The sequence below is a fragment of the Garra rufa genome, chromosome 24, assembly GCF_049309525.1.
Source record: "Garra rufa chromosome 24, GarRuf1.0, whole genome shotgun sequence".
Classification (NCBI taxonomy): domain Eukaryota; kingdom Metazoa; phylum Chordata; class Actinopteri; order Cypriniformes; family Cyprinidae; genus Garra; species Garra rufa.
Genome location: NC_133384.1, coordinates 26,541,914 through 26,569,903, shown reverse-complemented (window position 1 = coordinate 26,569,903; position 27,990 = coordinate 26,541,914). Strand labels below are relative to the sequence as shown.

General features: G+C 38.6%; 1 protein-coding gene across 2 annotated transcripts; it reads right to left on the bottom strand.

Moving 5' to 3' along the window:
* Positions 1 to 71: 71 nt before the first annotated feature.
* Positions 72 to 27,990, bottom strand: larp4b (La ribonucleoprotein 4B). Of its 2 annotated transcripts, none has more exons than XM_073830507.1 (17): positions 27,568 to 27,990; positions 19,817 to 19,955; positions 14,866 to 15,013; positions 13,966 to 14,121; positions 13,720 to 13,801; positions 12,667 to 12,803; positions 12,428 to 12,531; positions 9,008 to 9,118; positions 8,845 to 8,898; positions 8,517 to 8,723; positions 8,324 to 8,430; positions 7,768 to 8,013; positions 7,561 to 7,609; positions 5,968 to 6,150; positions 5,462 to 5,592; positions 3,414 to 3,510; positions 72 to 2,293 (listed from the first exon to the last, which is right to left on the bottom strand). In XM_073830507.1, exons 2-17 carry the CDS (start codon positions 19,901 to 19,903, stop codon positions 2,024 to 2,026), a joined length of 2,169 nt encoding a protein of 722 aa, XP_073686608.1. In that variant the 5' UTR covers positions 19,904 to 19,955; positions 27,568 to 27,990; the 3' UTR covers positions 72 to 2,023. The 2 variants fall into 2 exon arrangements, with proteins under 2 accessions (XP_073686608.1, XP_073686609.1); XM_073830508.1 differs by having other exon boundaries at positions 7,561 to 7,606.

Sequence of the window (27,990 nt, the reverse complement as noted above, 5' to 3'; positions counted from 1 at the left end):
TGTGGTCATACTGGTGACCAACATTGATTATGCCAACAGTGAGAATAAAAACCAAGCCTTCTTAACTAACATACAATTTCTCATTAACATTTATTTATTATTTTTTTCCATACATTTTCTCATAACCAATTTTAGGGTACCATTTTAACATTTTCCAATTATTTACATCTGTACAGAGAAAGCACACACATACGAGTGTATACATGTACTACAGTTTAGACTACAAGCATTTACACAGGAGAACGAAACGAAACGATAATCCCATCTCAATCCCAAAAGTATTGTGCTACACAAAAATGTAGTGACGAAGGCTTCGCGACGCCTCAACCACATCATCCTTTTTCTACACTTTGGGAATTGAAAGAAAGAAAACAACAAACGAAAAAACCCTCCAAACTGTCATCTAAAAAGTTAAGGCAGAGACATTTTTTTTTTCAAGTTTAAATAAAATTCAAGTTTTCAAACACTGTTAATTTATAGGTGATGTTTCTTTTTAGTTTGTTTCTTTTTTTGAACATCTCAAAGGTTTATGTAATGAAACCTTCATGTTACGCTTCATTTATTGATGGAAAAAAAATGATCAGTTGCATTCAGAAAGTCAGAAAAATCAACAATTTTTTTGATTAACCAAGAAAAAAAAAAAAAGAAAGAAAAATACTCACAGGGAAGATACAAGAGAATCTAAACAACAGACGCCATGACGAACATCTCAAAGCATTCTGCACGTACTCCACGCTGCAGGAAGACATCAAAACGAAAACGAAAAAAATAAACTGACTGTCTCGCTCGGCCCAAGACGATTTCAAACTCGAATGAAAACCAATGTAACTTATGAACAGCATGAACAAGAGTGGCACCGAAACGCAAAGTCTGCTTAAAGGAGAGACCCCACAAAACAGCGCTGGTCCATGTGTGCTGAAGGCTCAGATCTTTTAGAAAATGTACACAATCCCACTCGTATAGTTGGTGATATGAAAGCGAATCGGTGAAGGTCGTGCGATAGACGTTGGTGCGTGTCAGTGTCTTTCCCTTCGTTTCTACAGATAAAAGCACCAAAGTGACCATGTGACGAACCGTAGCACCACACCGGGGTAACGAACGGAGCTAAGAAGCAAATAATATGGCCATCTATCATTTAGATCACAGCAGACTAGGCACATGAACGCTTCACCCTCGCGACCTGAGGACTTTGCAGTGTGAAGATCTTCCAGAATCGAATGAAGAGGCATCAGAGCGGATTCTTCCCAAACTATTGGCGAAAAACAGAAGAAATGATACAGCAAACCGATGTGTGCCATTAAAAGGTTAAAAAGAAAAGAAGAAAAACGTAAAAGAAAGCATGCACACAAGAACAGGTATACATACACCTGCTACAATATCACATCAGTACAATTTGATAGAGGATTAGCATGTAAAAAAATAATTCAGAGCTCAAAAGAAGGAAAAAAGAAAGAGTCACTCCAGTGCTGGAACATCCAAACATAAAAACGGAACAAAACGGATTTACACAGAAGTCTCACTCATGCAGTTGTAATGGCCGGGACCGTCGGGATTCGGAATCGCGTCGGCGCCAAGACACTCAAGGTTAGCAAAATTATATACAGATCAGTTAAAAAAGAAAGAAAAGAGAAAAATAAAGTGTTTCAGGATCAGCACTATCCAAAAAATCAGTATTTCCTCCTAACAGCACTACTCAAAAAGTAACCCCAAAATAAAGATGAGCTCTGACCAATGTTTTTAAATAGTTAATCTCCAACTGATGCTGGTTCATTAATCCCATTTTCCTTGGAAAACAACGGAAAAACAAAACGACAGAAAGGACAACAAAAATACTCAGAGAACCCTTATGCACAAGTGCTTTTGTCTGTAGGCCCTGATTCCAGTGACAAGCTGTCTGTCTGTCTGTGTGCGCGCGCTCACGGAGACCGTGAGATAAGGGACTTTTTTTTTTTTTTTTTCTCTTTTTGAGCAGCCCTGACAAAGTTTTCGTTCCCGTTCGGTCCTGGAAGCAAATCCGAGGCCCTCAGGATTGGTGGAAGGAAGCTGTCGTGCCGGTGCCCGCTCGGTCTCCGCTGCCCGGATGAGCTTTCACTGTCTCTCTGGGACAAGCCGTCACCGCCGCGGATTTGGCAGGTGCGGCCGCTGATTCTCTGCATCTGCGTTCTGCCGAGTCAGGATTCTTGATGTCTTCGGAGGTGGAGCTGAGAGGTCGGGGATCCGCTGACGCTGGCTGCTGTGTCGGTGCCTCCCTTATCCGCTGACAGATCTCAGCGTAGCTTGGTTTCCGGGGCTCCTGGTTAAACATAATAAATGAATCAAATTAAGCAATTTAGGTTATCGATTATGCATCACTGCATTGTGAAATGTGAATCATAATGGCTTTGAAACATTTGCTGTGTGCATTAAAGGACATGAACAGGATCTATGCTCAGCAGGGCCGCATTTATCCAATCAAAAATGCAGTAATAACAGTAATATTGTAAAATATAGATCTTCGAAGACAAATTAGGATTAGACAGCAATGCAACTGAAACATTCAAGGAAAAACTACTGGAAAAGTGTAAAGAATTAAAAAAACATTAAGGCCCAGTTCCACAGACAGGGCTTAGACTAAGCCAGGATTAGCAGATAGTTCAATTAGGATATTTAAGTAATTTTTATAAACATGCTTAGAAAAAAAACATTACTGGTGTGCATCTTGAGACAAAACAAAGACACCGATATATTTTAAGATCAGTCAGTGCAAGTTTCTTTCAGTTCAAAGAGCTCAGACTTACATTTTAGTCTAGGACTAGGCTTAAGCCTTGTCTGTGAAACCGGGCCTAAGTGTTTGTCACGTTCTGACCATTAACAATAGTTTAAACTTTCAAACTTGAAAGAAATAAAAATTTGAAAATGATAGTGTTAATTATCGATATCGACTGATATAAAAAATAAAAAAATAAAAAAAATCCCATATTGCCCAGCCCTAGTCCTTACTACCTTTCTGGGCCTTGGACATCTTAGTTGCATCGCTGTAAATGCAGGGTCAAAAAGCTCTTGGATTTTTGTTCTGAAGATGAAAGAAGTTCTGACGAGTTTGGAACAACATGAAGGGAATTATCCCTTCTATGAACTATCCTTTTAATTGTGTGAACTGCTGAATACCCAGTAAAAACTACATTAGCCACAATCAGCAAGTTTTTACCATTAAAATGAAACCATGGTAAAACAGCTCAGCAGTGTCCACCAACTGTGCCACTGAGTTAGTCTCCCTAGAATAAACTACATATATAATTATACATAATATATTTATTTATATTATAAAATATACTCACAAAAGCAGCACAAGTGTCTTTTTTTACCATTATGGATTCAATAAATTACTAATGGGTTTACTTCAAACCACATGGTGAGGGTACCTGGACACTTACCGTTATTGGATTGCTCAGTGGTGCAGTTTTAGCAGCGAGCGTCTCTGAGCATTTCTCTGCAGGTGTCTGCGTCTCTTTAGGTTTTTCTACAGTCAGGCTGTAAAACACACACACAAAAAGTCCATATATTAGAATGTGTCATTTTCTACACACTTATGCAGCGTTTCTTCCACCATAAGTACACTTGTAATATTAGTCAAGATTGTTTGCAGCAAAAAATACATTTCCAAAGATTCATTTTGCCATTAATTGTAATAATCCAGTGAGATTTTAGTTTGCACAAGGAGTCCGACAACAGCCAGTGCTCCACACAGAGATCTGATCTCAGTATCATCCAGTCTGTCTGGAATGACATGAAGAAATAGAACAAACTGAGACAGACTCAATCCAGAACAATTGTGGCAACGTCTCCAAGATTATTCAAGACACCTACCTGCAAAGCTACCTAAAAATATGCACAAGTGCACATAAGGCAAAAGCTCTTTTAAACACAAAGAATGGTCACACTAAATGTTGATTTAATTTCGTATACAGAAGTTAATCGATAAAGGAAATCTATTTATGACAGCATTCTCATTTTACAATGCCTAAAACTGTACTGTAGCTTTGCAGGTAGGTGTCTTGAAGCATTTTGGAGACATTGCCAAAGCTTACCTGGATTTGGTCCGTCTTATTTTGTTCTGTTTCTTCATGTCATCCAGACAGACTGGATGATAATGATGAGATCAGATATCTGTGGAGCACTGGGCGTTGACTAGCTCTTGTGCAAAACTGCATTATTACAATTAATGGCAAAGTGAATGTTTGGAAATGTAAACTGATATTTACTACTGACACACTACAGCAAAAGAGAAATAACTGACTTAAACCCATTTTTAAGCTGGTGAAAATACTACTGTTCTAATAATTTTGGCCACCACTGTACATTATTATTTTCTATTCTCTCTGACCCACAAGACTAAAGCCATATTTGCTACTGTACCTTTAAAGGAACACTCCACTTTTTTTGGAAATAGGCTCATTCTCCAACTCCCCCCGAGTTAAGAAGTTGAGTTTTACCGTTTTGAAATCCATTCAGCCGTTCTCCTGTTCTGGCGATATCACTTTTAGCATAGCTTAGCATAGATCATTGAGTCCTGTGAGACCAATAGCATCACGTTCAAAAATGACCAACGAGTTTCCATATTTGTCCTATTTAAAACTTGACTCTTCTGTAGTTATATCGTGTACTAAGACCGATGGAAATGCAAAGCTTCAATTTTTAGGCTGATAAGATTAGGAACTACACTCCCATTCCGGCGTAATAGTCAAGGAAGTTTGCTGCCGTAATAAGGCTGAAGCAGGAGCAGTAATACCATGCAGCACATGTGCAAATGCTAAACTAGCTGGGAACTCATTTCTGATAATACTCCACCTGCTTCGGCCATATTACGGCAGCAAACTTCCTTGACTATTACGCCAGGAATGGGAGTGTAGTTCCTAATCCTATCAGCCTAGAAACTCGCAGCTTTGCATTTCCACCGGTCTTAGTACACGATATAACTACAGAAGAGTCAAGTTTTAAAAACAACAAATATGGAAACTCGTTGGTCATTTTTGAACGCGATGCTATTGGTCTAATAGGATTTAATGATCTATGCTAAGCTATGCTAAAAGTGATATCGCCAGAACAGGAGAACGGCTGAATGGATTTCAAAATGGTAAAAATCAACTTATTAACTCGGGGGGAGTTGGAGAATGAGCCTATTTCCAAAAAAAGTGGAGTGTTCCTTTAAGACTTTAAAAGACCTCACCCTATGTGATGGTAAACACCACAGCAGCCAAATTGCAGAATATCATTGAAAGGTGTTTTAAAAATTTCAATTGAGATAAACACCTAATTTTACTTGTCAACACTTACTCAAAGTGCCACAATCTATTTATTTTGTATTATTTTGGGGTCTTCTGAGAATACACTCAAAAAAAGAACACGTTTGGAACACATTTGAGTGAAAACATTTGTCGCATGTATTGATTAGTTACTAGACAATATTCATAAGAAAACTCACTTTGCAAGGGCTGGAGAAGGTGAGTGTTGGTGGTCCACTGGGGTTTGAGGAGCAGGAGCAGGAGCAGCCTGCACAGATTCTTTGGGGGTCCCTGAGATCACACGGCTGGTGACCACATCCTTATTTAGAGGCTGTGGAGAGACAAAAGGGCCTCTGTGAAACTCCTACGGCAAGGACAGCATGAACAAACATAACAGCTGGACAGCAGGAACTCACACACACACACACACACACACACACACACACACACACACACACACACACACTTAGTCTAATCCACTCAAAACACCCAAGGACTTGTCATGGATATGACTGACAGCAAGGTCTGCTGTGAACATGGCATTCCATCCTCAGTGCGAGTTAATATTTAAAGACCAAGAAAGGTTGGTAAAGTCTCTAGAATTCAAATGACATAAGCTTGAAATGGAAATATTAAAACACAGTTTAATGCTGTAGCACTTTAACAACCACAAAAGACACTCATGAAAGACTGAATGAAAGTCAACCTTGTCCTTAACTGCTCCAGTGACAATGTCAGACAGTCGGTTGTCAAGGCTGTTTTCAGTTTTTACTTCAGGTTTTAGATTTCCTGCAGCTCCAGGGAGAGGAGGGAAGCTGGACAGACCCAGTTCAAAGCTGGGGGATGGAGTGCGCTCCTGAACAGGAGGGGGCGACTGTGTTGCTGCTCTCTGTTGAACACAAAGGTGGAGAAAAAGAGTTGAAATGTGAACAAATAGAACCTGCATGTGCACATTTATTCTGCTGTGATAAAAACACTTTCAAATGCATATTATGCATTTCGTATCCCTCTGGGTTTCTATTTCATATGGAAGCCCGCCTTCACCACTGAATAAAAATTAATAAATAAAAATTATAATTGAGACTTTTTACTCCCACATCTGACTTTTTTTTTTTTTTTTTTTTTACTAAGAATTGCATGATATAAACTCACAATTCTGGCTTTTTTTAATGAGATTGCAAGATTAAACTTGCAAATCTGATAAATTTAACTTGCAAATCTGACTTTTTTCCCCTCACAATTTAAACTTTTTTCTCAGAATTGCAAGAAAAAGGGTAAGACAAAAACTTGCAATTATGACTTTTTCTCAGAACTGAGATAAAAATGGGCAATTCTGATTTTTTTCTTAGAATTGTTCCAAAATAAAAATAAAAACTTGGATTTCTCAGAACTGAGATAAAAACGTGCAATTTTTACCTTTTTGTTTAGAATTGCAAGATTAAAAACGTGCAAATCTGACTTTTTCCCCCCTCACAATTCAGGCATTTTTCTCAAAACTGAGATAAAAACCTGCAATTCTGACATTTTTGCTCAGAATTGCAAAATTAAAAACTTGAAAATCTGACTTTTTTTTCCCTCAGAATTGCAAGAAAACGGTGAGAAAAACTTGCAATTCAAATTTTTTCCTCACAATTCAGACTTCTCAAAACTTTGAAAAAATGTCCAAATTGCATAAAAACTTGCAATTCAGAATTTTCTCAGAAATAAGATAAGAAAACGTGCAATTCTGACATTTTTGCTCAAAATTGTAAACTAGGAAATCTAACTTTTTTCCTTGCAATTTTTTTTTTCTTAGAAATGCAAGGAAAAAAACAAGGTCTGAACCGCACTTTTTCTTCTCAGAATTGGATAGTCAATTGGATAAACAATTTTAAAGTGGGGGGGCTGATATGTTCATCTTAACTCACAATTCGGAGAAAAAAAATCTAAATTGCAAGTTTATATCTCAGAATTCTGACTTTATAACTCAACTGCAAGTTTATATCATGCAATTATATAATTCAAATTCTCAAAAAAATACAGATTTGCAAGTTTGTATCGCACAATTCTGGAAAAAAGATAAAGTTAGATTACTTTTTTTTATTTAGTGGTGAAAACAGGCTAAATTTTCCTTCATATCAATATTTCATGTGCATTTACTTGTTTACTTGCCATGTAATAACCAAGATAAAGTATATTCAGCCCTTCAGGCTTGACACATTACATTTTTTACACAAGTATACAGAGTTTTCTACCATAACAAAAGTTAAACTAAACAAAAAACTATGCAGTGCTAGCTGAAAAAAAGCAAATGACATACTGGAAATTTGTTGTCATCTCTCCTTTTCCTGTATCCATAGCCTCCCCTTCTTCAAAAGAAACAAGCAATCAAACAAATAATATGGAAAAAATGACCAGTCACCATTTCTTACAGAAATAAAGCTCTACAAGCTTTTTCCACCCATTTGGATGTGTTATTACAATAATATGAAATTAATAAACAACTGGTGCACACGTGCAGCATTACCTTCCACGGCCTGCGTTCAGCGAGTAATCGGCTCCGTTCATTTCCATTCGTCCACTTCCAACCTGGTCCCGACGCGGATAGCCCGGACCGCTGGGTAGTCGAGGTCGGCTACCCAGGTGATGAGCCTGTGGAGGACGCGTCCCATTGGGGACTCTCTCCGAAGGGAAAGCAGAGAAAGCAGCAGGGTTTTCCAGCAGAGTGGTTCCACGTTCAGTTGTGAGTCGAATGTGTGTTTTATTGTGGTTCCTGTTCAGGTGAAAAACGGTTACAGAAATGTTTTCTATTTGAATACATTTTAATATGTAATTTATTCCATTGATGCGAAGCTGAATTTTCAGCATCATTACTCCAGTCTACAGTGTCACATGATCTTTCAGAAATTATTCTAATATTCTGATTTCAAGAAAATAAAATTGATCTGAAAATTAAATCTTTTGTCAAATTATAAAATTGTTTAAAGACCCTCTTGATCAATTTACCCCATCCTTGCTGAAAAGCATTAAAAAGTATTTTCTCTTTCTACTGATAGCGAATGTTTTCACTCTAACAGAAGTACCTGTTTCGAGGTACATATGGTCGGACAGTTAGTGGAGATGTTGCTGATTTAAATGTTGGAGAACCAGCAAAGCCGTTAATGAACGTAGGGCTGGGAAATGGAGTAACCTGTTGGTAGACAAAACCTGATTAGTACCTTTCCAGAGTCAAGACTCCAATATCCCTCAAAGCCAAACAGAGCACATGGCACTTACCAGAGTCGGGTCCAGGTAGCTCTGTGTAGCTGACCAGCCCTGAGGCGTCACCAGTCTGTAAAGAGGAAACTGTTGCTGTGCTCCATACACAGGTGGGATGTAGTAAGGGGTGTAGCGCTGTTGAACATTTGAGGACACATCCGCTGGCCGATACCCATTCTTTGGCACAAAGGTATTGACGGCAATGGCCTTGGCCTTTATTCTAGCCTAGAACACATACGTAGATTGACACAAAAAAGCTTCAACTGAATGTGGACAAAGCCTTGAATCGTTAAAAATAGCACAAAGTATCCTTCAGTGAAGTCATACAAGCTGCACTGCACTCTACCTTTATCGGCTTTCCTTGAAAAGTTTTCACCTCTTCTCTGAGATACTGATATGCCTGAAAGAGTGATGTATGCCAATGTTTAGCAACAGGAAGAGAGCTTATTAAAAATCCTGAGGCGATAATCTAAAATGATCAAATCAGAGGCAATAAAGGAGACACTTACTAGCTGAGCATCTGCCTCAGATTCAAAGGTGATGAACCAGTTGTCATTGTAGGCGAACTCACAATTGATGAATTTGGGCAAGTTATCACCCTTAAAGAGCGCTTCAACTTCCTGTGAAAATTAAAGCCAAATGTCATATAGCACAAACACAACTCCAGAGCATTAAAGGGAACATCATATGCCCATTTTCCAATTTGGTCTGATTCCTTAAGGTCTTCATGAAATGTCTGCAACATACTTTGGTTAAAGGGATAGTTCACTCAAAAATGAAAAGGTTTGTGTTTATTTGCTAACCTCCAGGGCATCCAAGATGTAGGCCATTTTGTTTCTTTAGTAGAACACAAAGATTTTTAACTCAAACCGTTGCAGTCTGTCAGGCATATAATGGCAGTCAATGGGATCCACGGCTTTGAGAGTAAAACAAAACATACCCAGACAAAACCAAATTAAACCCTGTGGCTCGTGACGATACTTTGAGGTTTTAACACACAAAACTGAACAGAATTTATATAATTTTTTGCCTCTGATCCACCGCAATGTCCAACTGTCCTGAGCACATTTACAACAGCCAGTGCGTGACAAAGAGCAAGCAACCATAACTTTAGTAGAGATGAACCGATTGCAATTTTCTTGGCCGATTCAGATTTTTCAGTAAGTGTGACCTGCCGATTCCAATTTTTCCAGATTCCGATTTTATTTTTTTAAGAACTGTAATGAAAGCATAGGCCTATACAGAAATATTTTCTTTAATTAAATTTTATAATAAAACAAATTTTTAAACATTACAGGATCTTCTTACAACAAAATAACTTTATCAACAAAATAAAGTGCTTTGTGCCTTCGAAAAAGGTATAAAATTAGTTCCTGTAACTAACATAGTATAGTTATTAGGGGTGGAACGGTACATGTATTCGTTTCAAACCGAATCGGTACGGGGGTCACGGTTCGGTGCATGAATTTAAACAGAGAATACACGGTATGAAAATAAAAAAAACTTGCCTGCAAAATAATTAATGTAATGCGGAACTACTGTTAGATACGCGGGTTCTTTAGGGACAGCTAATATTTAGCCCCGCTTTAGCTCTGAAGCTCTGATTGGCATCGATGCAGCCGAGCTCCGCCTATGTATGCGCTCTATCAGAGCCCGTCTACATTCTCTGGCACTCTGCAGTTTTTTGTCAGCTTGACGGTCCATCCAGTGAGTGAGTCAGAGATAGCAGCGACAGCGAGTATGGCAAGTGGTGGTGTTCCACAAGAGTTAGAGGATCCGCCGGCCTCTTTAAGATCGCAAGTTTGGGAAAACTTCGCTTTTCCAGTCAGTTACAGTAGTACAGGTGAGAGAGTGGTGGAAAAGACGAGGACTGTGTCGTCGTTGTTCAGCGGTTGTTGGGTATGTGAGTGGAAATACATCTAATTGCCTTCTGCATTTTTGTTTTGCTTTTCCCTCCACTGTACCGAAATCATACCGAACCGTGACGTCTGAACCGAGGTACGAACCGAACCGTGACTTCTGTGAACCGTTCCACCCCTAATAGTTATACTAGCAAAAATCTTTTCCTCAATGTATTTTTTTATTTTATAATAAAAGAAATGTATAAACATTACAGCATCTTCTCATATTAAAATAACTTTAACAAAATAAAATGCTCTGAGCCTTGAAAAGAATTTGAAATAAAATATAAGTAAAGCAGGCATAAAAAAATCTACTTTTCTTCAATGAATTACAGGATCAACTCACAACAATAACTTTAATAACAAAAAGTGCACTGTGTCTTCAAACAGGTAGAAATACCAATGCTAGTACTAAATGCTATTACTTGAGCATTAATGGCAAATTTTCCTTGATAAAGAGAAGCATTTCTGCCTTGTCACCAGTTCATCCAGCGGTACTACACTTCGTAACATTCATTCACATATTTGCGCTACGCCACCGCATACAGCGTCTTCATACACAGATGAAACTTAGAGAAGTGTAACATAAATGCATCTGTAAATAAATACAAATTAAATTCACGTCGCGCACGCTTTAATTACCTTCAAATGGAACATATACGCTCGCTTCGAACTATTAGTGTGTGAAGACGCTGTATGCGGAGGCGCAGCGCAAATATGTGAATGAATGAAAGTGTAGTAAACGTCAACGGATTTCCCCTGCTCAGGGAGTAGGGAGCAATGAACACTGGGCAGGGACCATGCCAATCGGAACACAGTTCATTCATGGAGCTTACTTCTAACGAGCGGGTTATCTGAATCAGGTGTGTTAACTAAGAGAGACATGCAAAATATGTAGAGCGGGAAGTGCGATCTACCACATGTCCAGCAAAGCTAAACAAGCGCGTTGTTCCCTCACGTTGTATTTTGGCCTTATAAATGTTACAAACTGCGATCTTTGTGTCATCTTCACTCACACCAAAGACATGTTTACACGCGACTGTGAGTGCGCGCGTGTGGCTGTGACGTAATTGCATGCACCGCTGGCAATAAAGGAATCGGCTAGGAATCGGCAAGAGGAGAAATTGACCGGCCGGTCACCGATCTGGGCTGATCATGCGAAAAATCGGCCAATTCTGATCACTAGCCGATCAATCGGTGCATCTCTAAACTTTGGTAGATCAGGCTCAAAAGTTCAGAGTCGGTGAAAAGTCCACACTCCCGGATGAGTTTGTGCAAGCAAACATAATCTTTTAGTTTTTAATTGGTTGCAACAATCAGGATAAGCACATGTAATTACCATTTTGAGTAGCCATTGTACTCACAATCTCTCATTGACACGTCAGACACTGGCTGTTAAACGCGCTCAGGACAGTTGGACATTGCAGAGGATCATAGGTAATAAATTATATAAATACGGTTCAGTTTCTTGCACAGACTGATTGTTTCGTGTGTTAAGACCTCAGTGTATCGACACGAGCCGCAGGGTTTAATTTGGTTTGTCTTTTTTTTTTTTTCCTCAAATCCGTAGGTCCCATTGACTGCCATTATATGACTGCAACGGTCTGAGTTTAAAATCTTCATTTGTGTTCTACTGGAGAAACAGTCACCTACATCTTGGATGCCCTGGGAGTAAGCAGATAAACTTCATTCTGCATTCTGTGGCATGTTACAATCAAAAACAAAACTAATCCACTGTGTCCTCAGTAGCTTTGATGTTTGGAGAAAATGAAGACTCTTATGTTCACTTTTACAACCAACTACAAAAACACCTGAATTGCTTCCGAGATGTCACTACAGCTGCTCAAGCATGGAAAAATTGGCAGACAGCTTATTGGTTGATGGCAAAAATATGATAATACAGGACAGTATGTTAGTGGTCATGGGCAGGGCTTGAGCAATATGATTTCATACTGCTCATAAAATCAAAACGCATTGATAATTAAGACTGTTTTTGGGATTTAAAAAAAAAAAAAAAATGATGCATACCTCCAGGGGAGTGGCCTCGGGAACCTCTCTGAGAATTACGATGCAGCGGTTCTGATTGGGCCGCACTTTCTCTCCACATTTGTCCACTTGGACGAGAGGCAGCGCTGGTGAGTCAAAAATGCATCATTAATGTCAGACCCATCTGCTGTGCTTATAACCAAACCCATTTTGAGAATCTAGAACAAAAAGCCACACTGTGACCCATAAAAAGTTTAAAGGTGATGATTTTTTAGACTCACTTTTTAAGATGTCTGCAATGAGATCCACATCAGTGGTGAGTTTCTTGATTTGATCAAGGTTTGCCAAAGTTACTATTGGCACATACTGGTCACTGTCCATTTGCGAGATGAGGTACATGTCGTTGGCGAGATTCTCCCTGGACAAGGATAAGAGTGAGGTCACAATCAAAGACTCAATGTCCTCAAGCTTTTAAGAACGTTCACTACACAGGGTTCGTACAAATTTGTAATTTGAAATTCCAGAACATTCAAGGATTTTTTTAAGCACTACATTTTTCATTTTCAAGGACTTAAGTAAGAGATCTCACTTATTAAACAATTTCTTCTATTTCAAATAAAAAAGAGGTATAAAAATAAATTAGATAAATAGAAAATAGATAAAAAAAATATACTAATAATACAATGGCAAAAATAAAAGTTAAGCACATGCAAAGTATTACTACTGAAGTATTACAAAAGTAACTATAGTAAATCCACAGTTCATTTCCTCAAAGGTATGTATGTGTGTATACATTCTTTGTTTTGTTTTTATAACTGTACTGCCTTAACTGTTTGAGGTTTTCTACTGTTTAAGAACAAAATCTGAAAAAAGATGAAACCACTCTGAAATCCTAGAAACAAATAATTCACCATATGTGCTCCGAAGTCCCGATCTGAATCAAATGATTCATAATCCGCACTCTGAAGTCCCGATCTGAATAATGATTTGCAAACCATCATTTCAGATCAGGGCTCGGAGCGTGGATCATAAATCATTTAGATTGGGATTTCAAATCGTGTTTGATTTGAATCATTCAATTTGCGAAATGAATCAAACTCGTTCCGATCTAAATCAAATTATTTGCAATATGTGATTTGAAATCCCGATCTGAAAAACTATTTGCGATACGTTATCCAATTGGAGTGCTTCGAAACAGTGAATCATTTTGAGACGCATTGGTGAAGTGAAGATATTAACAGTCTGAAAATCACTGTTCGTGATTTAAGGTAAAACGCCTGGCTACATTATGTTTCAATTGCTATGTACAAGGTTGTGAAGATGCTAGTAATTACCTAGAGAGGCAGAACTCCAGTGTTGCCTTCAAATGTTCCCGAAGGTCTTCAAGCTGTCTGGAGGAGTCTGAATCATCCACCCCTGCAGAAAAGAATAAATCAAATGATCAATTATTTAAGAACGTTATAGTTGGAATTAATCCTTAATGATTATGGCATCTTGTTTCATAGTAAACGTGCATAACTGTAAACAACTGAAATAAGAGTAGGTGGACAACAATGAACAAAAGAGCGAAAGGATATTACCTTTCATACTGGTGTTCTGGTTTGACACAATGCCCTTCTCACTGCCTGAGCTTCCCATGTACACTGATTCTGGCTGTGCTGCAAAGGGCAGCTCTACAGATGTAGATACCTGCTGTTCCTCATTCCAGTTCCCTTTGTCTTCACTGTTGTTATAACCTAGCATGAACAAAATAAACACACCAGAACCTCTTTAGACTGATAAGGACGGGATACACTGTTAAAACTGTGGAAGGATTAGTTCACTTCCAGAACAAAAATTTCCTGATAATTGAATCACTCCCATATCATCCAAGATGCTCATGTCAATCATTCTTCAGTTGAAAAGAAATGACGATTTTTGAGGAAAACATTTCAGGATTTTAATCCATATAGTGGACTTTAATGGGGATCAATGGGTCATAGGTCCAAACTGCAGTTTCAATGCAGCTTCAAAGGGCTCTACACGGTCCAAGCTGAGGAATAAGGGTCATATCTAGCATAACAATCTGTCTTTTTTTTTTTTTTTTTAAACAGACAAAAAATAAAAAATAAAATAACAACACTAACCATGCGTGAAATCGCAATGTGCATCAGCTAATGCAAGACAAGCATTTGTGGTTAAAACGTATATACATTTTAATTTTATTTTTTTTAGAAAATGACAGATCGTTTCGCTAGATAATATCCTTATTCTTCAGCTGGGATTGTGTAAAGCCCTTTGAAGCTGCACTGACACTGCAATCTGGACCTTCAACGTCCACTATATGTAGAAAAATGCAGAAATGTTTTCTTTAAAAACCTTAATTTCTTTTCAATTGAAGAAAGAAAGAAAGAAAGACATGAATATCTTGGTTGACATGGGGCTGAGTAATTTATCATGAAATTTTGTTTCTTTAACTTCAATAATTTTTGGAGGTGTACCTCCTGAGATGCAGTTTGATGGGTCATCGGCCGCTTCTACCCATGACTGCTGAGAATCTGGGCAGGTTGGAGCAGAGGCCTCCGGTTTAGGCATGTAATTGGCCCATGCCTTCGCATTGGGATTGAGGTCTGAGATCTTGGAGGATTCCTTTAAAAACAAAAAAAACATGGGTTATCAATTCAGTATGGCTTAAATGATCACTCTTTTTCATTCCATGATTTAGTGGCGTGACTGTGAAGCATTACACAAAAAAAAAGTAATGAAATGCAATGACATTCAAACTTTCAACTGGTTAAAGAGTCCAATTAATGTTAAGGGCTACTATATAACCAAGCTCAAATCTGGTTAGAGTACTCACAAGTTCACTATAAGCATTTTGCCAGTCCCATACACAAGATCCTTCAGCACCTAACAGGTTATAAGGGTAGGGTGCAATGAAACCAACAGAGGTCTGGAAACCCTCTTGGACAGCAACAGAGTCAGATTCAGCGTCCTGCTCTACATTTTGCATTGTAAGGCTAGTCTCGGTGACAGCGTTGTCCCATGCTGACGCCAACGCACATGCCTCTATTTGGTTATCAGAAAACATGACATGTGATTCTTTGGCCCACACCGGAAGGCAGTGACTAGAGTCCACCTCGTCGCTCAACTCTGATTTCCCAAGAAGGTCTGACACCATATTCAGCATGCCTTGCTCTCCCTCCATTTCATCCGTTCCCTGAGGGTTTTCCACCTGCACGGGAACTGCGAATTGATCTTTATTGAGAAAATAAATCTCGTAAGATGGCAAGGTGGCATAAAGGTCAACCTGGTCAGGCTCTACTGGTAAGGGAATTGCTGCATTCACATAAGCAGCTTTATCACTCACATCATCAGCGATGACTTTCAAATCAGACTGGTGAAAATCAAGAACTCCAAAGCTACTTGTTATAAGTTGGGAGACATGAGGCATGGTAGTTGTTATGCTCTCAACGGATGCATAATCACAACCATAGCCTTGTACGGCGCATGGCAGCGCCTCTCCAGTTTCAACTGACAGTCTTGCTGTACTCACGAGAGGAATGCCGCAGTCAACAACATCTCCTCTGATTTCCCCAATGTCTTGAAGGTCTCCATGCTCTTGAATGGATGTAACTGAAGATCTCCGAGCATCACTGGCTGGCTGCTCTGAAGAAGAGTCCAGGTACTGGCAAGTGCTTTCCCTCGTGCTGTTTACTGACAATGAAGTGCAATCAAATGTCTCCAAAACTTCAGGTTGGCACAGTGGTTGAGACAGTGTTTGTACATCACTGCTAGCAGAACAAACAGTTTCCAAACAGTCACTGTTGTTATTCCCATCATTTAGGCAATTAAGTAGCTCTGAAGTTGGTACGAGTCCCTGCGGTTCAAGCTCTGGCATTTTGGTTTCACCATCATCTGCACACAAACAAATCTCAGCTAGTACCTTCTGTTCATCCTCACTGAAGCATTTGCTGGCAATATATGTCTTTTCATCACGTTGTAAACAAGTCTCTCCTATTTCATTGTCCATGACTTGCTCTTGTGCTGCTGCAGGCACTTCACTTCCAGATCCCACCTGTATTAAATAACTCGTTGCAACGCTTTCCGAATGTCCTTTATTATAGACATCACTGTGTGATGTGTTTACAAACCAGATGGCATTGCTCTGGAAGAGATCTTCCTCAAGAGGACAATCAGAACCGGGTACAGAGTTTGTGTAAACATCAACAACAACATTCTGATAATCTTCTTCAGATTTACCAGTGACTTCCAGCAGATGCTCAAAGTTCACAAGAGCGTTTGTAGAAAGCGGAGATGGACTTATGTCACATGGTTGAGGATTTGCAAAATTTGCATTTGGTTCTACATTCTGTTCCCCGTTTGGACTGTCACAAGATTCTGACACAATCTTTGTCTGGTCAGTGGGAAAAACACCGCAAGGGTAGACGTGTGCACTCAAAGTCATGTCCAACTTGTCTTCTTCAGCACAAGTGAGATCTAAACAAATAGTTTCTGCAAGAGATGGACTGCTACAACTCTGAGGCACACCAGCAACCTTGAACATGTCAGAATCATTTGTCTGCCCTTCACTTTGCAATATACTGCACTGGCAAGGATTCAGAATGACCTCCTCCCGCGTTGCTATTTGTCTTGGATCAGCTTCAACTCTACAACAGGAAGGCGATTTTGACAGCTTGTCTTCTTTATCAAAAGCCAGTGGGGTTTCGGAGCAAAAGTTAGAATTTTCAACATGTTCAGAGGCATCTTTACAAGAAAACCATTGGTCCTCTTTCTCAGCTAACTTTTCTGATGCAGATGCGCTGACAGCCAAGATTGCCAGAGGCATTTTCTCAAGAACTTCCTCAGTAGGGGTTTTCTTGGAAACGCATTGATCTGATTCCACGATAGCTACCTTCAGGTTTGGAGATCTCTCTGCGGTGTTGCTAAAAGAAGAAATTAAGCAATCAACGTCATCTGGCACAATGGTTTTCTCCTCCACCTTTAGGTTAATTGATTCTTTATTATTATCATCATCACTTCTGCATTGATTTTCCAGGTTTAATTCATCCGGAGGACCATTTAGATCTTGCTGAGGTGGTCTCAACATGGATTTATCAGAAATGGTGTTTTGCACATTAAGCTCAGAACCACGCTCCAACATATATTCATCAGAAATGGTGTTATGCACGTTGAGCTCAGAAACACGCTCCAACATAGATTCGTCAGAAATGGTGTTATGCACGTTGAGCTCAGAAACACGCTCCAACATAGATTTGTCAGAATGCACATTGAGCTCAGAAACGCAGTCCAACATAAATTCCTCAGAAATGGTGTTATGCACGTTGAGCTCAGAACCACACTCCAACATAGATTCGTCAGAAAGGGTGTTATGCACGTTGAGCTCAGAAACACGCTCCAACATAGATTCATCAGAAATGGTGTTATGCACATTAAACTTAGAACCACTCTCCAACATAGATTCATCAGAAATGGTGTTATGCACGTTGAGCTCAGAAACACGCTCCAACATATATTCGTCAGAAATGGTGTAATGCACATTGAGCTCAGAACCACACTCCAACATAGATTCGTCAGAAAGGGTGTTATGCACGTTAAGCTCAGAAACACGCTCCAACATAGATTCATCAGAAATGGTGTTATGCACATTAAACTTAGAACCACTCTCCAACATATATTCGTCAGAAATGGTGTTATGCACATTGAGCTCAGAACCACACTCCAACATATATTCGTCAGAAATGGTGTTATGCACGTTGAGCTCAGAACCACCCTCCAGATCTGTGGCCTTGTAACCAGAGCTACTATGAAGATCACGGTTGTTAAGTAGGTCAGCAGGTTCCCCCTGTGGCAATGCGGTATCTGTACTTGACTTCAACAGAGACATCTGTCCATTTCGCGACAGCAGGTCTGGGGAGGGTTGATCAATGGCGTCCTCTACAGAAGTAGAGTGAGAAAGTGCATTCTCTGTATCTGTACAAGAAGCAGAAACATCAGGCTTTTCATTCTCTTGAGCAGGAAGTGGTTTTAGAAGATCTGGGAGAGAATCCTCCTCATTTGGACATGCTAAATCTACAGGTAGACTTGTAGAACACCCTGGAGTTTGTTGTGTTGTTGTAATTTCATGTGAAGGCCCTGAACCCGATATTGTGTTGTCTTTCAGGAGTGATGAATTATCAAACAAAGCCTTTTCGGAGACAGCTGGTGCGCTTGCGTACCTGACTGCGTCAGCTTCTGTCACGGACTGGTGCCCACACTCGCTCCAGAGATCCTCTAAATCAATCAAGCAGATGCTGTAGAAACTCTGTTCTCTTTTAAAGCCACGGTCAGTGATCAATAGTCCAGAATTTCCCTTCTCTGAGTCATCCAGATTTATTGCGCTCCCGGAGCATTTATTGAACTGTGGGGTGGCATACTTTGGAGTGGACGCAGGTTTTGATTGTACATCCCACAGTGTCTTAACTTGTTCCTCTTTTGAGTGTTGATCCTTTAAAATATATGATGGACTAATATTTTGCCCAAGGGTGGTGTTCTCGCTTTTGCCATCTCTAGTTAATTCTGTGGAATTCTGTTGACCGTCACAAAACCACTTTGCTCTCATTATGGCATTTTCAGCTATTCTCTGTTTCACTGAATCCAATGTTTCACTTGTCAGGGGATTGTTTCTACCATCTCGTCCCATTTCACTGGCATTTCCTTTCTGGACTGCAGCCTCGTGGATAGGTGGATCGCCAACAGGTGGGTCCCAAAATGCCATTCCTTCCTGTACACTGCAACCGCCCTCTTTAATGAGGTTGAGAGCTGCTGACAAGTTTGTGGAGGAAGCATTACAACTGGTATCCAAAGCAGCATTCACATTCCCATTTTGAGATGGCTTCTCGCTGGCCAGATCGGCGACAGACCAAGCACAGTCTCTGACGTCTTTCGCTGTGGAGCCCTCGGGAATGGCTGCCTGAAGAAGACTTGTTCTCTCGCTTACCAGGTTAGGGTTCAGTTCTTTGCTGAAACAACAGCCCATATTTTAAGTTCTTTAGGTGACGTCTATGCAAACCAGTGAACAAAAACGAGCTCCTCTCACAAGCTCCTCGGAGAGGAAAAGAGAGACAGAGGCACAAGCTATGGCTGCTTACCCCCTCCCCAGACCCAAAATAGCACATTTAAAATTATACAGCTGACTCACATGGGCCCATCACTCAAATGCAAACTCACTCCAGTGATTGGTGTTTCAATGGACGTGGTACTTGTGTTGTATGAATGGGATCAGCAACTTGGCATGGTCCCAAAACACGAGGGTGGTTCACACAACCGCCTGTTAAGCCCTTTCACAATGCCCAAAGCTGGGCGGGGTGTCTCACTTTTTTTTAATTCCCTAATCACAATTACTTAACATACTTCAAAAGACTAACCGGAGATATGTAGGTTATACTTTACCAAAAGGGGAATCTCTTTCTCCTTTGCTTCCTGTGACTGCTGCACCTGTGGCTCCACGATAGTTTTTCCTTCCTGGTCTGAAGTCATGAGCTGTCCAGGTTCTAGCTCCGAACGCAGAGCTCTCCAGACCACCAGGGAACTGTGGATGACGAAACAAAGAAGATAAATAAATTACAAATCATTTACAAAATAAATTCAAATTACAACGTATGTAACCTTGGACCAATCTTAAGTAGCACAGGTATGTTTGTAGCAATAGCCAAAAATACATTGTGTGGGTCAAAATTACCAATTTTTCTTTTATGCCAAAAATAATTAGGATATTAAGTAAAGATGATGTTCCATGAAGATATTTTAAATTTCCTATAAATATAACAAAACTTAATTTTTGATTAGTAATATGTATTGCTAAGAACTTCATTTGGACAACTTAAAAGGCGATTTTCTCAATAGTCATTGATTTTTATTTATTATATTAAAATGCCACCATGGAAGAAAGTAGATTTTGCCATTAACCAACCAATTACACTTTCAATACTATTCAAAAGTCTGGGGGATTTGTAAAATAAATACTTTTCAGTATTCAACAGTAAAGCGGTTTATCACATTCCAAAAAAAATTCAAAGAAATGCTGCCATTTTAAACTTTCTATTCAACATACACTGATGTAAATGTTTAAATTTCCACAAAAACATTAAACAGACCCATTTTCAACAATAATATAGGGTTTGCAGATATATACATTTATGTATGTATGTATGTATGTTAGGGATGGCTCGATACCACAATTTTGACTTCGGTACGATACTAGGATCTAATACCTTGGTATCGATACCAATTCGATACCATAGGTGGAAAAAAAAAAAAAAAAAAAAAGGAAACAGGCAAGTATAGGTGAATTGAAAAATCTATGAACAACTGTGCAAAGAAATTGTTACAAAAAAATAATAAAAACTAAAATTTTGATTTTAGAAGAAACAAAACTGAAGAGATCTAATTAAAATAATCTCTTAATATATGTGACCCTGGACCACAAAACCAGTCTTAAGTCACTGGGGTATATTTGTAGCAATAGCCAAAAATACATTGCATGGGTCAAAATTATTTAACTTTTTTTTATGCCAAAAATCGTTAGGAAATTAAGTAAAGATCATGTTCAATGAAGATTTTTTGTAAAATTCCTACTATAAATATATCAAAATGTATTTTTTTATTAGTAATATCCATTGTTAAGAACTTAATTTGGACAACTTTAAAGGTGATTTTCTCTGTATTTTGATTTTTTTGCACCCTCAGATTCCAGATTTTCAAATAGTTGTATCTCAGCCAAATATTGTCCTACCCTAACAAACCATACATCAATAGAAAGCTTATTTATTCAGCTTTCATGTGGTATATACACCTCAGTTTTGTAAAATGTAAGCTTATGACAAGGGTCACATATTTTCAGTCTTTATCACAAAGAAAATGTGAACGCAACCAGAATGCAACAACAACAACAAAAAACCCAACAGAGTAGAGGATACAGGTTGGATTGTGATTTTGGGACTGAATAAAATGGGTTCACATATACATATCTTTTCAGTCTTTATTTTTTTGCTAGCTCCTTTGACCGCTGCAGAGCGCGTTTCATCTGTGTGATCCACTGCCGTTTGTCTGTTATAACGCTTGCCGGTTTTACGCCAGTTTGCGGAACACTGCCGCATAGTGGTGAAAATCTGAACAGCGGAAGAAATACCGAACTGAGCAAACTTTTGATATTGTACCGTTTAAAAAAAATTAAATACCGGTATTTTCACAGTACCGGTATACCGCACATCCCTAATGTATGTATGTAAGTATATATATATATATATATATATATATTAGGGGTGGAGCCGAACCCGAATACGGTATTCGGAAAGGCACAAATAGTGTGTTTTTTACGAATACTTATTTCGAACAAATACTTTAAAAAAATATTTGTATTCGGGAACAAGAAAAACTTTATCAAAAAGCTGTTTCCTAATGAGAACGCAGTCAGTGTATGCCTGCATGAGTGAGTGAGTGACATTCAGGAGTCGAGGGGTGGGGTTAAAAGAGGTGACTGACACAGGCTGCTACACACAGCAACAGAGAAGACTCGGCTGAGCGAAAAAAGACTTCACTGCATCAATATTTTTGTTGAATAGATTTTTGTACCTTAACTGGGTTCCGGAGGCAGTTTATAGCTTTTGGGAAGCAGAGTTTGATCGGGAGATTATTCCATTAGGGGCCGTTCACATGCGCGCTCAAGTTCGTTGTATCACATGTAGACGTGCGGTATGCGCGCTCATAATGGAAGCGACGCGCAAACGGTGCTACGTGCTCTCGTTTTTTCCAGGCGCGTCCGCGCCGCATCCAGATAAATACATCTCAACTTTTCAGAATGCCACAAGCGCACGCAGGTCATGTGACAAGAACCAACCAATCAGCTTCACCCTTTCCCTTAATAACATTGAAAAAACAGCCAAGTTGGAGGAACAGCTTATCATATCTGTACAGGAATAACCATTTTTAAATAAATTTAATAGCAGAGCTACTGCAAGCGATTTTTAATGCTGGAAATCCATTTATGCTTTGCTGAAACTTCCGAGTCTTCATTGAGAGATCAGGTCATGGTTGCTTAGCAACGGCAGACGCCATGGGAAAGAAGTTCATTCAAAAGAAGAAAAGTTTTTTTTTTAAGTATTATTTGTTTTTATTCCATCAGTTCAGCGGTGGTGGGGTTCATAATGTTCACAATGGTATTTTATTAGTTGTTGGTTTAACCATGGATGAGGTAATGGCTGTTATGTTATTTTCTTTTCAATGACGTTCCTTGTTACATGTTCAAAAACATCAACCAATATTGCATATACATAATTATTATAATGGATATAAATAAAGAATACTTACACTATAACTTAAATTATAAGTTTAACGCACCAAAAAAACAGGATTTTTACTAGGGATGCACCGAATGTTCGGCAACCGAAATTATTCGGCCGAAAATGGCAAAAAAAGTAAAAAGGCCGAATAAATTTAGCCGAACAATGACGTTTTTAATGACGCGATCAAATAGTAACCCGCGTAGAGTGAGAGGCGCGCGCTTTATGCAGCAAACATGTCAGCAGTGTGGAAGCACTTTAAAGTGTCAGAGAAAGAGGCAAAAACGGCGGTTTGCAGACACTGTTCTGCTGAATTGTCCAGAGGGGGTGCATCTGCAAAAACGTACAGCACTTCAAGTTTAATTTATCACTTAAAATCAAGACATCCCGAACATCATGCAGAGTACGAGAAAGACACGGCGCCGGCTACGGCAACAGCAGCAGCGAAAAGGAAAGTAGTAGAGTTGTGACGTTCGCGAACGAACCGATTCTTTTGAACGGCTCATTAACATGAACGATGGGAGCCGAGTCGCGGCTGGGGGGGGAGCCGTTCTTTTTTTCCCACGCGTGTTTCATACAGATGCACACAAATTAGCTCCTCTGCGAGACAGAACAGTTATAGGGGGAGGGGCGCACCCAGCGCAGGGGCTGATCTCTTATTTGCAAAGTTTACAGTAGTTATAGTAGTAATAGTGGACTGTATGTAGACATTTCCATTTTATTTATTCTAATTCTGTCTACAGTATATGTCTAATACTTTAAATATTTTTTGTTATCTATCAAAATGTTCTTTTGTGATACTGTTCTTGTATAGAAATGTTCCACTAAAAGCTGTTTTGCACAGACATTCATTGCAGCCCACTTTGTTTTTGATGTTTATTTGTGAGTAGGTATTGTATGAATAATATAAGTCAACGTAGGTTTACACATACACACACTTTGTACTAAAGGTAAATCCAAAATATTGATGTCACTGTCTAAGCAGAGGGATGTTGTGCAACCCCATGGAATATAGTCCACACATAACAAATGAGGTAATAATCAATACTTCAGAATAATTCAAACTCAGATATTGGTGTGTGATATCTGAGTTTGAATTATTTGACTACAAATCTCACCTCATCATTCCTCCCAGTGATTATTTCCAGGATAAACTGAGATGCCCCCAAGCTGGCTTCTCAAAACTGACTAAATATTTAAAAAGAACCGTTCTGAAACCTGACACTTTTCTTGAAGAAGTAGGCTTATGTCTAGGACAGTTATTAATTTGTTGTGGGTTCATCCACATTTTTTGCACTATTCAATGCACATTTGTTGTTGTAGACATACAGAGTTACATTCTTTCAGCAGTCAGTTATAGGCCTAACATAAGCTATTCAAGAAGGGGGGCTTCAAAGATGGCCAAATAAAAATATTTTTTTATTTTACTAATTTATTTATTTTACGTTATATTGTGCTTTGTTTGTATAATATCTGCTGGAATGTTAAAAAAATGTTCAGTGTTAAATAAATATTTTGAAATTGTATTTTTGTTATTTGATTTATTTATCTGAAAAGCAACACAAAATAGTAAAAAGCAAATTTTTACTATTTAATAATTGTAATGGTGAAAAAATTGGCAAAATAAATGGGAAAAAATGCGAAACACCGCGTTCGGTATTCGGCCTTCGGCCTTCGGCCAAGCATTTCATTATTATTCGGCTTCGGCCAAGAATTTCATTTCGGTGCATCCCTAATTTTTACACCTATTTTGAATCTTACTCGAATACAAATACTTTTCCCCCCTCAACAAATACAAATACCGGCTGCTTTGCACACCCCTAATATATATACACATATACACAACAGTTCTTTCTGGTTCTCAAATCTGATTGGTTGAGAACCGTGAGATATTCTACTGGTATCGCTACAGGAACGCCCTTTCACAATTTTGTATCACTCCGCGTGTTCTAGCCGGGACCGTTTTTTTTTCCGAGTGTCATGGCGGACGTCCTAATCCCGTATCATTTTATAAATAATACTCTTTGTGTGTCACGGAATGCAGTTTTAAGAGGTTTTCAGGCGAGAATGTACTTGTTTATAGTTCAAATATGCAGTTTGTTAATAAAGATAACGTCTGTTTGAAAATTTGCTTCGTTGTTTTCGGACGTGCGAGAGCCATATCGTCAGGGTGCGTTCTGCACTCATCAATCCGCTCAGAGCGCTCTCACCACGGCCAGATCTTCAGGAATTTACCGCTGGCTCTGATGTCTCTGTAGTGGTTACACATGACATGTAATTCATTTTGGGTAAATATAATGGGCAGTCTTTGATCTTATTAATTTATTATTTGTTCCAGAGAAGAAGATAGTTCATGTAACGTTAGCATGTTTATGTAAATTCAATGCTGAATGCTACCTTTACTCTTGACTGAATTGCCTAGCAACTTTTTGATGCCTGTTTTTGTTGTTGTTGTTTATTAAATATTATTACTCAATAAATAATTTATATAAACTATATTTTATCTAATGTATTTAATAATAGTACTTAGTTTTGAGTAACGTGCGTGTATTCTTGATGGTGATTTTAGTTAACGTTACATTGTTCGGCCTTTAGATGGCGACAGAGACCGTGTTATGAGTGAGCAGTTAATAGTGACTTTGGGACTTTTAAACTGAAGTTAAGCGGAAGTTATTTTTAGCTTCAACAACAGTTTGCCACAGCGAATAAATGCACTGAGCAGCAAAATCTCCCTTAATAGATGAACAGATATTAACGCTTTCTTCAGTAAACATTCAAACTAATGTCATATCATCGTGAATATGAATAATGAATGCTCTATCAGATGCAGGTACGTTAATGACTCGCTCAGTCCATCTCTCTGTGAAAATACTCAAACATGATACAGTGAGATTTTGATGCAGTAATAGTACAATAGGCTTTCAATGAAGCAACTCAACATTCCTTCGTTACTAGTTCTAAAGTGACGTTTTGAAATTAGTAACGAAGAAGCTTATGCTCAGCTGATCAAACGTCAAACTTTGAATTTGAATTCGTGGCGGAAGGAATAGTTCGCACAAAAGAGGTCTTTTAAAGACACTCCGTTGTTGTTTTGTTTATGTATTTACACACTCGTGCCATCGAACTGTTGTATAAACGCAATATCACACTCGTAGACTTGAGATATGGCTGTATATCGGCACTCTGTGATTACCTGCGGCCTCGTGCCTACGGCGAATCACAACCGTGCCGATATACAGCCATATCTCAAGTCTACTCGTGTGATATTGCTCATATACATATATATACATACATACACATATATATATATATATATATATATATATATATATATAAAAAATCACATATCACTCCACTAAAATAAAGAGAAACTTCTGGTTTTTACAAACGGTGCTTGAAATTAAACCTTCTGAGGTTTTCCCCCCCTCAATCTGTACAGTAGAGCTGACTGGTCAATATAACTACTGTGGAAAGCATCTCTGAATGAGCTGACCTCATCAAAACCTACAAATCACTTAACATGCTGAAAAAGGAACTACTGAAAACTGTTTGAAATATCAGGTATCTCAAATTGATAACTGTCTTTAACAGACAGCAAAATTGGATTCATGAGAAACTCATTGCATAAAACAATTGTATAGCAATTATGAACAGAATCTGAGTAAAATCATCCATACTGTAATGAAAACAACTTTTACAAAATATGTGACCCTGAACAACAAAACCAGTCATAAGTACCACAGTTTATATTTGTAGCAATAGGCAAAAATATATTTATGGGTCAAAATGATTGATTTTTTCTTTTATGCCAAAATTCATTGGGATATTAAGATCATGTTCCATGAAGATATTTAGTAAATTTCCTATTGTAAATAGATTTTTGATTAGTAATATGCATTCCTAAGAACTTCATTTGGACAACTTCAAAGGCAATATTTTAACAATATTTAGATTCTTTTGCACCCTTACATTTCAGATTTTTTAAATTGTTGTATCTCGGCCAATCATTGTCATACAAACCATACATCAATAGAAAGCTGAGTTATTCAGCTTTGAGATTGTGTATAAATCTCAATTCTGGTCCAGGATCACATATTACATTGCCAATATTTAGGCAAACAAATATCAGTAATGCACATAAATCCAAACTAAGAGCACTGAACCACTTGCTTTAACAGAAATATGGAATTATTTAAAAGAAGTAATATTAACATTTTACACTTACTTGATTATGTTAACGTAAGAAAAACATCAGTCAAATTCCTTTAAAATGACACATGGTGGATGTTTACATTATGACAGTACGTAAACATGACAGCACCGCAATGCATAAGCATTTAAATGACCAGTATTTAAATTCTGTGTCATAAAACGACATGTAATAACCATATGCAAACTAAGTGATGATTAAATATTACATAACATCTATTAGATGTCAAATCAACTCTATCCATGTCAAAACACATGAATCCTGCAGGCCAAACCCACAAACACAACAGACAGCTGCTAGCTGAACCAATCAAACTATCCTTCTCTATGAAGCAAACTACACACGAACAGGTCAAAAACAAAGTTTAAAAATATTAAAATCTTCACATTTTAAGCATAAAATATTCAAATTCGTCAAACATCCATTTAAACATAATACCAATAAGACTATCAGTGTTAGCCTACATGCTAAGACTGGCAGATATTGAGAAGTAATACAGCTAGCCTGTACAGTTAGCGCAAGCTGCTAACTGCAAAATGGTGATTAAATACTTAAAGTGTTCATTTTTCCATCAAATTACTGTGTAAAACCATACAAGGATTAAATGTGTGGTAAGATGTGCGCAATAATCGCCCATATGAGTTTCCACTCACCTGTTTCTGCTCTCCGCGCACGGGAGACTGTTTGCGGCCCGAGCGTCTGACTTCCACGGAAAAAACTTAGAAAACAAATCCACAAATCCGTGCAGAAAACTTTCAAAGCACCACTAAACCTTCAACAGCCTCCAAATACCACCAGCTCCTCGGTACCAGGCCTGATAGTGAACTTTAAAGGTCTGTTTGGTGATGTTTAAGTGACTAGCTAACGTTTGTTGTCGAGATGGTAACAACACGAGAGTGAATGTGTGTTATTCTTCAAAACGGCTCGAGTCTCGGTGCGAGAAACGCGACTAACTATAACCGTACGTGTTTGTTAAACTAGGATATGGTAAGGAACGGAGCCACACGCCTCTTCCCTCCCCGTGTATTTGTGTCCGGAGTTGCGCTTCACTCTCTCGGCCAAACCGCACCACGAAC

Excerpts from the sequence above, each read along its gene's own strand:
- larp4b (XM_073830507.1), bottom strand. The coding sequence starts at position 19,903 with ATGACTTCAGACCAGGAAGGAAAAACTATCGTGGAGCCACAGGTGCAG. Across the intron at positions 12,532-12,666 it reads CATTGCAGACATCTTAAAAA|CGCTGCCTCTCGTCCAAGTG; the intron begins GTGAGTCTAAAA and ends TTGACTCACCAG. Across the intron at positions 8,014-8,323 it reads CCATATGTACCTCGAAACAG|GAACCACAATAAAACACACA; the intron begins GTACTTCTGTTA and ends TCACCTGAACAG.